Source organism: Egretta garzetta, unplaced genomic scaffold (genome assembly GCF_000687185.1).
Source record: "Egretta garzetta isolate BGI_Z169 unplaced genomic scaffold, ASM68718v1 scaffold447, whole genome shotgun sequence".
NCBI lineage: Eukaryota > Metazoa > Chordata > Aves > Pelecaniformes > Ardeidae > Egretta > Egretta garzetta.
In genome coordinates this window covers 1,868,373-1,883,376 of record NW_009260397.1, presented here as the reverse complement: position 1 = coordinate 1,883,376, position 15,004 = coordinate 1,868,373, and the positions used below count along the sequence as shown (strand labels likewise).

General features: G+C 37.3%; 1 protein-coding gene across 1 annotated transcript in view; it reads right to left on the bottom strand.

The window, feature by feature from the left end:
• Window positions 1-14,691, bottom strand: part of DNAH10 (dynein axonemal heavy chain 10) — a 53,567-nt gene extending 38,876 nt beyond the window's left edge. Inside the window, exons 1-18 of the mRNA XM_035898537.1 lie at window positions 14,596-14,691; window positions 13,873-14,098; window positions 13,022-13,179; window positions 12,062-12,292; window positions 11,220-11,410; window positions 10,549-10,747; window positions 9,595-9,789; window positions 8,820-8,990; window positions 7,885-8,061; window positions 7,403-7,525; window positions 5,965-6,134; window positions 5,081-5,232; window positions 4,519-4,683; window positions 3,619-3,826; window positions 2,578-2,734; window positions 1,105-1,581; window positions 492-654; window positions 54-166 (exon numbers count right to left, since the gene is read on the bottom strand). Coding sequence (XP_035754430.1) covers window positions 54-166; window positions 492-654; window positions 1,105-1,581; window positions 2,578-2,734; window positions 3,619-3,826; window positions 4,519-4,683; window positions 5,081-5,232; window positions 5,965-6,134; window positions 7,403-7,525; window positions 7,885-8,061; window positions 8,820-8,990; window positions 9,595-9,789; window positions 10,549-10,747; window positions 11,220-11,410; window positions 12,062-12,292; window positions 13,022-13,179; window positions 13,873-14,098; window positions 14,596-14,619 — 3,300 coding nt within the window. The 5' untranslated portion in view covers window positions 14,620-14,691. The remainder of the gene's footprint in view (window positions 1-53; window positions 167-491; window positions 655-1,104; window positions 1,582-2,577; window positions 2,735-3,618; window positions 3,827-4,518; window positions 4,684-5,080; window positions 5,233-5,964; window positions 6,135-7,402; window positions 7,526-7,884; window positions 8,062-8,819; window positions 8,991-9,594; window positions 9,790-10,548; window positions 10,748-11,219; window positions 11,411-12,061; window positions 12,293-13,021; window positions 13,180-13,872; window positions 14,099-14,595) is intronic.
• Between the last annotated feature and the right edge of the window lie 313 nt (window positions 14,692-15,004).

Genomic DNA, 15,004 nt, shown 5'->3' with positions numbered 1-15,004 from the left:
AAATTGCTTTCCTTTCCATTTCTATTTTTTTCAATATTAATTACAAATAATACCTTTGTGAATGTTCTTTTTATGCCTCCAAGACTGTGATCAACTTCTAATGCCTCAAAGAAGAGAGCCTCCCACTTGTCCCTAATCTTGTCAGCCATCTCTTGCTCTTCTTCAGCTACCTAAAACAAAACAAGTAATAACTCTCACAAGAAATAATTAGTCACAAGACAGTGAGGAATATTTCCTCACATTGTAAGTCTGCAAAACACAAAACTGGTATTGAAGTGATCTGAATCAGATTTAAACACATGCAATATGTCCATTTAAAGTGGAGATACTGTTTTGAGAAGGGGTTTTGAACTGGACAACCTCCAGACATCCCACAATACTGTGATTCTGTAAAAGGTCTTAAAAAGAAAACATTTATTCATTCATATGTGAGGCATTTGTGCCCCTAGCTCAATTCTGAAATGTTTTGTGAGGCAAGCCATAACACACACTTACTGGAATATTGTACATTGCAAGAGTTCGGTATCTCTCCCAGATGTCCAAATATTTCAGTTCCACCCTGAAGGACATGCCTTTTATGTCTGCAATTGTGCCAAGGACAATTTTGAGATCTTCCAGGGAATCTGGAGGTCTCTTAAGATTCTCTGATAAGCTCTGTAAAAAGTAAACATAATTTCCAGAAGCAACATTGACAAAGCAATTAAGCAGAATTATAATTATTATTCAAACACGAAACAAAAGTAAATAACATGCAGATTCATTTTCATTTTTAGACTATATGATAAAGATAACACACAAAAAAATCATCAAAACATAAACCCCAGCACAGAAGGGATGTTTTTGCTACAACAAAATAGAAATTGTAAGCAGCTGCTTAGAGGGAACTTCAGAATTACTAGTATGAACCTTTCACCAGTACAGGAGCAAGAAAGTCCTGGGGTTTCATGTTACTACTCTCTCCCGTTTCCCAGCTACAGAGAGGGACCTCTTTACATATGGCACCAGAATACACCAGATAGTTTCAACCAATTTGGAGCGTGGTTCAGATTGTCATCTAGTCTGCAGTGTCAGTGACATCAGACGACAGGAACTGAAAACACCTACCTTAATTTCCTCCTGAAGACTGAAGAGTTCCTCTCTTGCAGACTCGTTAAGCAACTTTCCAAGTGAAATCACCCAGCCTCTAGCATTCTCCTGCACTGCATAGGCTAAAGCAGCCAGCTGAAGCCTGATAAACTGCTCATCTTTAATCAAGGGCTGTTCAGTCACTTCTTGAGCTACCTTCATATAGAACTGCAACTTTTCATCAAAGGTGATACAAGCAGGCTTTTCTGCAGCTAACCTCTCCAGGACTATGCCTTTGTCTGATTTCCACAGCAGGTGATACCTCTTCCATTGGTTCAAATACTTGCCGAGAGAAGCCAGGAGTTTGTGGACATTCTGAGTGATGAGAACAGCCTGTTCAATTATCAGAGGGTTCTGGGAGATGTCATTGTAAAAGCTGAAAGTAGCAACTTCATCTTCCTCGACACGCTGAGGAGGGCATTCAATACACGTACCATGCATCCATCGTACAAAATGCTAGAGTTTTCAAGACAGGGTTGAAAAACAGTTACTTGTAGAGCGTCATTTTAGTCAAATCATTCATCCTTATTTAGAAGACTGTGTAGGAGGTGGTGTGAATGATTTTTCAAATCAAATTGGTTTTCTGACAGCAAGAAAAGAGATTACATTTTCCCATAAACTTGAGAGAAGAGTTAGTTTCATCCTAACAAAACCCTTCCATGCATTACTCAGTCTGCTATTAAAATCTACACTGAGCAACAATGTAGCATGACACAGAGAAACAGGCATTAGATCAAACAGGCTGGATGCAGCAGTGGAGCAGAACAGCAAATGTGAGCATAGAAAGCACACTTAACCTAAATTTATTCATTTCAGGTGACATCTGGAATCATTTCTCCATCAGCACAGGGCAGGAACACTGCTGAAATATTTGGGTTCTTTTCTGGAAAGTAGTTCAACGTGAACATACTTATGCAGGGAAATATCGCTACACCTTTGCCAGCAAGATAGGTATTTCATCTGCGGCAAACCCACTGTCCTAGATGTGTCCTAGATGCCCTTCTCCCAACATTTTCTGAACTGTTTTTCTGCTACTTTTGAGGACAGCTGTAATATTGAGAAAGCTACTCTACTCACATTCCTTATTCTACCATCTTATTCATACATCAGAAAGCAACATCTGCAGTGCAATATGAAAAGTATTTCCTTCCGATGTATGCTGATTTATAGAATCAATCATGTCCTTATACTGGCAAAACTGCAGAAAAGTAACAAATAATTTTGCCTAAGTAAAAATTGCATGAAGCTTTCTGGAAATTTTTTCCTTTGTCATCCGCTTATAAAATTAAGACAGTCTGTAAAATTACAACAATGTACTGGACATTTTGATTTCAAGATGAAGCAATATGAATCTTCCCTTTGACATTTATACTTGTCCAAACATAAAGCAAGATTAATTTATTATAATCACAAGCAAACTCTGACAAGAAGTAAATCTTTATCAAAAATCACCTTAGTGACCTCAACACACTCCCGGATACATTGTGCAGTCAGTTTGTCAATCTCACTGGCATCAGGTTGCAAGATTATCTCAGGAACAGATAAAATAGCTTCCATTTGGAACAGTGGCACATTTGCAAGAACAGTTGCATTAAAAGCCTGCAGATTCCTGGGAAAGGAAATATCTTGTCGAAGATCATAATAATCAGGTGCTGCCCCCCATGGAAATGCCCAACAGAGACTGCAATTATCATATATGCGCTTAGATATGTAAGCAGATCTGTCTGAAGTCAGTTGGCACTGATTTCAGCTGGAAATACTGATGTGTGTCAGAGCAAATTGTCCCACTAATACTGATTTAATGCAAAAGCTTGAGTAGCTAAAAGAAGATATTGAAAGGAATGAATGGGGATATCCTGGTGCAAAAGGACCCTGAGACTACAGTCAACTCCACTCCAAGAGTCCAGCCAAGAAAGCACAGTGAAGTCAACTGAGCATGGATCAGACTACAAAGACATGGATCATGAGTGGAAGAGGCAGCTGGGAAACTTTTATAACCCTGCAATGCTCTATTGTAGTAATATCTTGCTTATAATATAAACTTTTATAATATCTTGCTACAGGAACCTCCTTGGCCCCAGCTGCTGCAAAACAGGTAATATAAAATCCGACAAACCTTTGTTCTTACACTGATGACCCCTGCATTACAGGGATGCATCTGGCACCCAGACATCAAAATTGTATTCTATAGGAAAACAAAACCTTGATTTTAAAAATAAACCAGGGATATGCAACTACACACATGGCAGAAAAAAACTTATCTTATTTCCCCCTTCTGCTAACAACATGCCAATACCCATTTTCTCAGAATTTGGGGGTCTCCTGTACCTTGTTATCAGTTCTCCATTCTTCACACGAAAAAACCAGTACAAATATAAATCCGCAAATCACTGAGGTGTTCAAAGAAAACATCAGTATACATACTGATCAACAGATTGAGAAAAAGATTAAGATGAAATACTAAAAGTCCATTCGAGCAAACTATTTACTTACTTGACAATTAACTGTGTCAACACCTTATAAATCCTATTTTCCCAGTATGCATAATAGGAATTTAATTTTGGATTTTTGCCACTGTTTGTATTGGCGACTCGTCCTTCCACTTGTATTAGCAACTGTGGAATGGCAGTATACTTTCTAACCATGTGTGCCACATCTTTTGCTCTTTCACACTTAACATACTCAAAAAATTCTTTTGCTTCTGCAAAAGACACAAAAAAATAGTGTTACTAACCACAAAAGACCTAACAAGTTTGCATACTGGAATAATTAGCTGGGCTTTATTTGTGAACATGAAAATGATCTTGTATACTGACAAAAAATATCTTCCTTATTGATGCTTAATTTATTAATATTTCAGCCCTCGGATTTTATATGGATTCTATTATTTAATAGCAACCATTAGATATGAAAGTAATCTTTTTAAGACCTAAAAAGCGTTAAAAGAAATTTGGTCCATCACCGACTCACTCAACTGACAGGGAGACCTGGGAGGCAATCGCCTCACTGCAATTTCCATCTGAGGAAACCTGTTCAGTTCAGATGGCCCAGAAGGGAGCTGACACTCCATGCAGATTGCAGCTCTAAGGCTATACTGCTGCATGCAAGAAGGGTAAGGAAATCAAGGGAAAGCTAGGGGAAAGTGACTGAAAGTAAGGTAGACACAAGTCAAATGATCTATTTGTATATTCATCTTTATGTTTCTCTCGTTGACACCATCAGCTTCAGGGTACTGAAGCTCTGCTTGTGCTTCCTCTGTTACACCATTAAATACTACTGTATCTAGTTTTGGTAACAATTAAAAGGGTTGACTGTAGCAACTAAAAATGCAAAATAGCAGACAAAGCAAAATAGAACATCACAGAGCTTGGAAACGAAAATATAAAGACTTACTAGGAAGCTCATCACCATTTTTTGAAAGCGGAAACTTAAAGAGATTTGTTGATTCTATGAACATTAGTTTGTTGCTTATGTCTTCAGAATTATTATGAATCTGATGGATAAGTGATTCAAACTTCCTGATGGCTTGTGTACATCGGACAATAAAGTCACCAATACCTTGAAATAAAACAGAACCTTTGGGTTTTTTTCTTTAAACCAATATTTCACCAATGCATCAAAATTACTACAACCAGATGTGGTTTATGTCTGAGAGTGAACTAATGCTCCGCAGAAAGATAGATTAGATAATTTCTCACCAAATCCTTCATCTAGCTCCCTTATAGCTGTTATCTAAGGGTTTCTCTCCCCCTCCACTTAGTATTTTAAATATAATAAAAACATAAGAAATACTCTCCTGTCTAACTGACTATTCTGACTCTGACTGTGGCAATAGGATGTACCATTTAGGGGTACATTGCTGTCATATGATATAAAAAACAGATTGCAGAATTGAAGAAGGTTTTTTAACTGAAAATCAGTATCTAGGGCCATTTAAAAAAAGTAACTCCATTACCTAAGGAGTTCCAGTTGAGTCTCCTGTGCCCTGATCTGAATACTCTCCAGAGTTCTTGAATATGGTCATCAAGAAGTTTAGCTTCTGCTTCATTCAGTGTTCCCATTAATTTGTGATAGCGATCCAGCATGGTTTTCAATCCATCTGTGTACCTAAGGAATGTAAGAAACACAACAGCAATGACAACAAAACATGAAATCATGATTTTCTGGAAATACAGCTCTGAACTCAGATCAAAGAACAGATCACTTCCATCATTCCATTCAGACTTCCATATAAAGCAAAATTTGCAGAAATAACCACTGAATATGTATTGATTATAAATGCAATTAATTTCCTATTGAAAACAAAAGAAAAATTTCATATGGCTCCAATAGCACCTAGACAAACCTGTCCTGCCCCAACTCAGAAAAAGTGTTTAAGACAGCCTCAGTTTGAAGCACATAAGTGAACTCAACAGGTGAACTTTAAAATCCTGTTAGGGATCTTATCAGCAGACCTGTGTGCTCAATGCCTGCGATAATTTGGGCAAAAGTGACTTATCCAAAGCTGCACAAGTAAGCGGCAGTGAGTTAAAATGTGAGCTGAAATCTAAATGGCACTAACAATTCATTGCAAAAGTAATTCCTTTCCTTGTTTTTTCTCAGATTTGACGAGATGTTCATTTGTATGATGTAGAGGACAGGTTGAAGGATGCAGACAGCACCAGAGAAAAGCTTATTAGTGCAACATGGCCATTAGTAATTTTACCCTTAAAAAAAAGTCACTAAGAGCTCTCACATTTCCAAAATTTGATGATTCAGGGCCCATTCTGGTTTGGAGTGAAATCACTTGAAACACTGCCATAAATCTGTATGTGAGCAGATATTCTGTTACAGCCTTACCTAAGATATTTGTCTTCCTGCAATGCCACATATCTTGCTATTTCTGGGACTGGAAACCCAAGTTGGTCCATGTACTTTGTTTCAATGATAATCTCTTGGAGTATGGGAGAAAAATTCACTATGAAGCGGACACTGTTCTTTGTGGTGACAGGCTGCTCTGTTACAGAACTCTACAACACAAGAAAGAGCAGCAGAAAGGAGAGGAACACCAAATTGTTACAATGCAAGGAAAAGGTTAGCTTCTGGAGACATGTGATAAGGCAGTAGGTAAAGGTCAGAATGGCTGACATTCAGAGCCTGTGGAAATGCCTTTAAATTCAATAGCAAGCTCAGCATTCTAATTTCAGAAATCATACATAGCTACTTCTTCAGTGAAAGCTGATTACAAGAAACAAACCACGTCAGCTCGGTTTACATACTGCTGCAACCAGTTACAACAGAAATCCCTGTGGAAGTTCATAGTCAGACAAAAGTTTAGTCAGAATAGGATTCCGCATGTTCTCTGCTGGGTACCTACCTCTACCTAACTTCAGTCCCAAGTTTTATTGTAACATCCCAAAGACGTTGCACCAAAACCCCAAAATCAACAGGAATTACAGCACAGAATCCATAGAGAAACAACATTCATCCATTTACCAGGTCATTGAGCAACTGTCATGGTTTAACCCTGGCTGGCAACTAAGCACCACGCAGCCGCTCGGTCACTCCCCCCACAATGGGATGGGGGAGAGAATCAGAGGAGTAAAAGTGAGAAAACTCATGAGTTGAGATAAAGACAGTTTAATAGGTAAAGCAAAAGCCGCGCATGCAAGCAAAGCAAAGCAAGGAATTCATTCACCACTTCCCATGGGCAGGCGGGTGCTCAGCCATCCCCAGGAAAGCAGGGCTCCATCATGCTTAATGGTTACTTGGGAAGACAGACGCCATCACTGCAAATGTCCCTCCCTCCTTCATCTTCCCCCAGCTTATATACTGAGCATGACGTCATATGGTACGGAATAGCCCTTTGGTCAATTTGGGTCAACTGTCCTGGCCGTTTCCTCTCCCAGCTTCTCATGCACTTGGCAGAGCTGAGAGCTGAGTAGTCCTTGGCCAGACTAAGCACGACCCAGCAACAACCAAAACATCAGTGTGTTATCATTCTTCTAGTACTAAATCCAAAACACAGCACCATACCAGCTACTAGGAAGAAAATGAACTCTGTCCCAGCAGAAACCAGGACAGCAACCATGTCTTATAAAGGACTACAAACAATTCTGAGCTCAGAGCTTTTGAAATTTTCCTTTCAAAAACTGTGTTTAAAATGTTATTCTTAGAAAAATCTCACTGACCATTCTTCAGTTCTTCCCCATAGAGAAGTCTGGTATACTACCTTCCTATACCTCACCTGCTCAAAAGTCTCTGGATTAACATGGGTTGCAGCCCCACCAGTGATGACAGTCAGCAGAGTATTTTTCAACAACAGTGGGAGTGTCTGTTCTGTCCCAGCTCTCCACTGACTGTATTTTTGATCTTCATATTCTTTCATCTTTTTGGCCACTTGAAGATATATTTGTTTTACCTAGAAAGGAAAATTATGTATAATTCATGTTAAAGATCATGAGAAATGTTCAACTAACCTGTCTTAATATGGTGTCTTAGTATGGTTTCTAATTTTTATTAGGTGAGAGGGCAAGTAATGCCTTGTAATTAATGCAGGTGATGGAGAATTCAGATTCTTGAATTCTGTCATTGATTCTGTCACTGTCTCTCTGGGAAACAGTGGCAAGGTCCCAGTCAGCTTTTCACATCTAACATGGCTTGCTCTGTGCAAAGACATTCTTGGAACTTCACCTCACATAAGAGCACTTTCACATCTTTAGAAGAAGGGTATGAAGAAAGCATTTCTTCTTTCATTAAATATCAAAAGAACTAACATACTTGCTTTCCACGTTCACTGGCAAGCAGCTCCTCTACTTCTTGAAATCGAAGAATAGTGTGTTTGATCCGATAGAAAAGGGATCGGGACCAGTATATTGCTCCAGCCACTGGAGGATGATTCTTGTACAAAGGTGGATCCTTGAGGTTCTGAACAAAGATTTGCTTAACATTTTCAACCTAGAAGAGAATAAAATATTGCAAAGAATCTTTTCTCTACTTGCTTGTCCATAGTCAGTATCTAACCTGGTACACAGCACAAGCTCTGAAGCTAATTCCAGCAGCAGGATAAAATCAATTTTTTTCCTGCATCTCTTGTTTGTATTAATTGCATTACAGAGAATGTCTTCCTTTCAATATCCTGTGGAACTGCTATTGTTAAACTCAACGTTCTCTGAAATATCAAGAAAAATGCTATGACATTAAAAGCTTTCCAATGTACAGGCTTCAACATGTCAGAAATCATTTCTGCATTCATGGTTGATCTCTGACACCTCTTGGTCATACCATGAACTTGTTGTCCATCACAAGAAGGCTGTCGGGTACGAAAGATATATTTTCTCAGGAAGGATTACTGTTGAACTGCTTTTCACAAGGTAAAGGAATAGCCACAAGCCTTGATGCATTCAGAGTGAACTGCTTTTCACAAGGTAAAGGAATAGCCACAAGCCTTGATGCATTCAGAGTATGTGCATATACCTTTCAGTTCCCATACAGTGCCACACATACACAGATATGCACATCCATTTCAGCAAATTCACCATACTATTTCTCCAATAGGCTCCAAAAAAGTGAGAGCAATTACAATGTTTATTTTGTAAAACTTGCCAGTCTTTCAGATAGTAAAATACACTACACAGGTATTTAGATATATACACAGATTTATGATTTTCACCAGGTAAAGAGCTTCATGTACTACATAAGAAATCCTTAAATACCTCTTTACAGTATTGGTCCAAAATATCATTGAACTTCATCATCATCTGCTTATTAATGGTTTCACGAGAACGGATGTGTCTGAAGTTTAACAGCATGTCAAATGCAGCTTCTGCTGATCGAAGGGTCTTAAAAGATTCATCAATAAAGTGTTTGGTCTCTTCTTCAATAACCTAAACAAAGGAAGAAGGCCAAGAAATCCTATCTCTTAGAGATTCAACTTGCAAAACCAAGAAAGGAAGGCAAAATGAAAATACTTTTTTATAATAGTGGTCAAGCATATTTTTACTATTCTTTGTCTTATAAATTACTAACAAACCAATCACTTTCCAGTATGCTGCAGGAAATTCATGTTAATTAATGAGTCTGCTGGACAGGTAAATAAATCACAAAAACCACTGTAACAATTTGTCCTTTGTGGGTATTCCTAGCTGAGGGGTGAAGGGCTGAATGAGTCCAGAAAAGGAAGTTTTACTTCTTTGTAGGTCATGATTGAGACATGTCAGCACAAGTACAGGGAGGTCGTATGTAGCCTCTGTTCATGCTGTAGTGATTCTGCCAATGAACAAAAAGCGTGCTTCACCATTTTCAAGAGAAAGTGAAACTATAAACAAAACCAACTTGGAAACAGAATACTGACGTAAAAAAACCAGTCAAATTCCTCACATTTTCATTTACATATTTATTCATATACTGTTTTCTTCAAATGAAAATGTTATTCTGGAAGAAATTTGTATACAGGAAGTAATGGGGGGGATCACAGTATGTGGTACTTACTGAAACTTCTTCTTTAAATTCTTCCATAATTAGTTTCCAGTCATTTGCGCTTGTGATGCTAAAAGGGTCAAAAGTCAGTTCTTCCATAGGACTAGTTAGTCCATTTACGCCTCTCAGTAGATCATCAACACGCTCTGGATCCCCTGTGACAGCTTTCAATTCAGGACCAAATATGTTGTAAAACTCTTCAATGATCTGTTAATTCAGAAGAACATACCAGAATGCTTTATTTTTAATGGGTTTTTTTTCTGCCATTTAACACATCTTTCTGATATTATTTCCTTTATAAATTAAAAACAGCTCAGAGAATGATCAATTCATGCTGTGGTTTACATTTCGTATACTTCTGTACAAGACACTAAATAGCTTTATGGGGGGAAAAAAAACCCCACTATACAGGCCTAACACTGCAGTTGTTAAAACAGATAATTCTGTTATTGCTCCTTTTTATTCCACTTTTCACATACGCAGTTTTTACATACAGAGTCTATAGCATCTGACCATTGATGTACCACTAATATTGCTAGTTACCCTGACTCAAATTAGCCTAAACATAACATCTCTCCATTTATATGTTATCCTGCAATTGATAAACTGATTCATATATGGTCAAATTTTATATTATAGTATATGTAAATGGTTATTTTAACTGAAATTGTATTATTTAAGCTAGCAACGCATAAAAATTGCAAATCTGTGAAGCAGTTGTTACAAGTCTGTGTGTTCATAACAGCAATGTACACAGTAATATCTTTCCTCAACCAGTACCTTGAGAAGAGTTTTTTCATCTCAAGCATTAAGTGCAGCTTTGTTGGAATCAAGGGCACTGCTCAGGTCTTGAACACAAAACCATTCACAAAACTAAAGTCTGATAACATTTCAACAACTACAATATAAAAGAATCTCCTCTACAGAGTAAGACACAATCCCTTTATTTATTGTCTGTATTACTACCTGCAAAATATCATACAGATCTTGACAGACTGAAGTCATATAATCTGTTCTTTCAAATAAACGTTTTCGGTCAAATTCCCAGTGTTGCTCTTTTCCTGATGCTTCAATTTGGGCACGAACAGCAAAATAACATTTCTTCCATTGTTCAAGCGTGCTTTTGGCTTCTGCTATTTTCTTTTTTGCGGCAGCTCTATCTTCTCTATTAATCAAAACAAAACAGTTAAGATACTATAGATAGAAAGACTATAGATAGAAAATTATATCTCAACTGGATTAATATACCCTTGTTTAGCAGCTTCTAATTATATTAAATCTAGTCTAAGCTTATAACCATGAAGTCTTGATTTTCAATGTGACTGATTTTGAAAGACGTTATTTCAGGACTGATTTTGATGATATTTATGCCACTTTTTTACCACTATAATTCTATTGGTTTTATTGATTTCTGTCCTTTCAAGACAAAAGAGGACAAGCACCTATTTCTTCAGGGCTGATTCAGTAATTTATGAAAATTACAAAATAAATTGATTTTTAATTGGCCTTCTAATACTACTTCAGATAGTGAAAAACGCTGAAACCTATTTGATGAAAGTGTTATCTACTGCACTTCATCTAAAACAAGCAAAGCTTTTAATAAATACATTCTAGTCAAACAGGAATCCAGTACTTACTTAAACAGTGTGTGTAAATCCACCACTTTGTACACTCTTGCTGAAATTTCCCATGCAATTCGTTCCATAAGGGGTACCATCCGTTCATCCTTGTTGTAATGCCGTGAGATAATCCATACCATTCTCAGGGCATTCATCAGTGAAGGAATTGTATCCAAGACAACATCAAACCCAGTGCCATACGTTAAATTCTATTAAATGTATTATAAATATTGTGAATAAGATGTCATAAAAATATACAAATACATATTCAATAAACCAATACTTACTCCATGGATACCTGAAGTTAAGAAATTCTGTGACATTATTAAATAAATAATCCAGCCAAGGAAACACCCTGGTGCCTAAGTAACACACATGGTTAAGGATGTGCAAATCTGCATCACTTGCTCCAAATGCTTTTTAGGTCCTGTCTCATTAATATGCTCTCTTTCTGTAAAAGATGTCCCAGCACTGGTTTTGGCTCAACTCTTTATTTGGATGTTTGGATGATCGTCAATAAAACTTAAAAATTTAGACATCAGCTATAATCAGTGATAGAAGCTACCTCAAAAATGAAGTAGAGAAATCTTTGTTTTCCCCAGTTCAGCCACACTATCAAATTCTCCCAAGGCTGTGATTTACAACAAGGTGTTCACAGCTCTGGGCTTCTGCTTTCAAATATTAGAACAACTGTAACTCAAACAAAATAAACAAGCCCTTTTTTATTAAATATAAAAAAGCTAGAGCATATCTTTATTGCTGCTAAAAAGTAAAAAATAAATGATGTGATTATATCAACAGAGGAACCAAACTCAGTAACTACATTTAAAACTTTACAAAGTTTTCTTAAGGATACATACCTTCAAATGGTGTTCGAGAGTTGAAAGAAACTTAACATTATCTAGAGCTTCCACCTGATGTTTTCTGAGGTCACTTAAGACTATCTGTAAATCTCCAATACACTCAGATTCAGCTTCCTGTAAGATTTCCAAGACTTTTTGCACATTGGGAAGCTTTGTCTGTTCAGTAAGAGCACTTAATTTGTCATTTATTTCATGCCAGAGGTCAATTTCTGCAAGTGGACCATCACCCTACAGGAAACGTGGAATAAAATAAAAATTCTAAATTACCATTATGCAAGAGTGAAAACCTATAACCAGAACTATATTTGTTCCTTCTTTTCCATATGCTGTATGCTGAGAAAAACCTGATATGATTCAACCATGCAAAAAACCCAGACAGAAGAAGATCCTTGAAATCAAGAGTTTTACACACACTGAAGGGAACTGCTCATGGGGAGTATATCCCTGAGTTGGGTCTGGAGAGTCCATGCTTGCAAAAGCTTATGCACAAGGAACTTTGTAGACATGAAATCCCTTGGTATGTTTAGCGGTATTAGTCATATGTGTAAGTATTTGCAGAATCAGAACCTTACAATTGGAAATTTTTTTTTGAGAGTGAGATGACTTTTTTCAAGCAAAACTATAATCATCTATTTAAAAAAAAATAATCACTGCAGCTTTTAATATTTCATGGCTCTTTTAGAAGAATGCAGACAACAAAAGTGCCTTAATTTTCCAGTTATCTTGTGAGTAGGATCTGCAGTGAGGTACTTTATATTCTATTTATATTCTATTTCCCAGAGTCACACAGTTCCTCACTACTTTTCTTCTACTTTACATCAATTCGTAAATGGCTTTCCAACAATCAAATATGAAGAGAGATTAAAAATGAGCACAAACCATTCAAAGAGATTGTTGTGGGGAAATGAAGTAATGTCTCCAGGAATAAAAGCAGCTTGGTGTTATAGGCAACATTACCTGTGGAACCTTTTTCAGTTGTTCCTCTAGAGCTGTGGATATTAATTTCTGCCAGGTCATTGCACAACTTTCCAGAGCTTCAACCACTTCTGGAACTGCAGCAAGAACAGTCACTTCTCCGTCTAGATTTATAGTTGGCATCTCCAGTTTAATATCCCCTATTGGAAGAAAAGGCACATAGAATTAACTGTCCTGTTCCATCAGCATTAGTAAAGTAACATCACTGAAACAGGTTATGCCTTCCGTCTTGTCAGTTATTTGAGGATAGGTAACATACCACCTGCTCTGCCTGTTTGAGAATATGGCAAAATACATCCAGTTGCTTGACAGTTAACACAGTGCAAAAGAAGATGTATGCCTAAAAATAAATGAAAAGCTCTCAGCTTTCAAGCCTGAACCCAATCTCTAACTATTAAGAATTAGGATTAGGGCTTTGCTGAAGATTATCAATCTGCCCACACTCTCCTTAATGGCATGACAGTAGCCCCTGTCAGAGAAGGGATGCTAAACAACATGTGAAAGTCTCAGTCAATCTACTGCCTCCTATACCCTCCTATGGCCCTGAGGGCCCTGCACATCAGTGAGCAATGAGCCATGTTCACCCTCTCTCCTATTCTTACTGCAAACTATTTGAAAGATGATCACTGATTTCATCCATTTCTCCCTACTGCCTGCAATGCTTCAGGGCAGTAAAAATACTACTGTTATCAGCAAAGAGAAACTAATCAGGTCTGCAGCTTCCCCAGAAACTGTATGTATTTGTTACTCTATATAAAGTCTTTCCTAGGTGAATTTCTTTCTACTGTCGTGTACTCTAAACACCACAGTGCCAGCATAGGCAGAACACTCACCTTCAGATTGTTGTACAGTCTGCTGAGTAACACTTAAGAATTTTTGCCTGTTCATTTGAATCTCATTCCTCATCTGAATATTACAGTATTCCACAGGCTGTCCTGTCTTTTCTGCAAGCTCAGTCTCGGGTAAATTCCTTTTTTCAGGGTCTGTGTTTTCACTATCTGGATGAAAGGAAGTTTCCTCAGTCTGCTGCTGAGTGTAGGAGAGAGCTGGTGAAAACACCTATAATTCAAACAGGTACCATAGATTAGATGGTTCATATTAAAAAAGAAAACAATATAAGTCAGCTTACTAGCAATTCACTTAAGTACTGGATATGTTGTTCTAAAATTTAATTTCTTAAATTAAAGAAGAGCATCTCCTTCCATTTCACCTCTTTAGCATCATTCTCTCTGCCTCAAGTTCTGCAAGGGAATAGCTCCAGCATGTTTTTACAAAAGTCTGTCAGCACAAAAATAAAGGTATCTGGTGTCACACTCTCAAATGTTTCTCATATAGGGCCAGGCAATGAAATAATGCCTGTCTCCACATCTTTACAAAAATCTGGGAAACAAAATATCGAATAAGGATTAACAAAACCTTCATTTTGGCATATGAAGGTCACTCATTAAATAGTAGTATTTCTTATCTATAGTCTATATGGTCAGCAGAGTATTAAACAGGCAAATCACTCATAGAAACACTCAAGACTCCATGTATAAAAGCTGTAACACATTTACCTGTGAGACTGCATTCTTTAGCATCAAAAGAGTATCATCAGTGAGTACACCAAACTTTATCACTTTAGGAAGAACCTCATTAGCTTCAGTCAGGTCACTAGGTTCAGTAACTCTTTCTAAACAGTATACAAACAAAGAGCATAAATCTAATTATTTGATACAGAAAGCAGAAAGCATAAAGTCCCTTCCATAATAAGTTAAAACTCCGATAAAACAAACTGTGTTTCTAATAAACTGGGTTTGATGCAAGTCACTTTCAAAACTAGTGCTGCTTTTAGTAGTGCAGATGCATTTTCAGAAAGGGCAGAAAAATACTTAAGTGTCATCATCCAAGTCTTTACAATCCAGCTTTACAGTTAAGAAATGGTTTTCTGTTCAAACAAAACAGTGGCCTTAATTTGAACTCCTA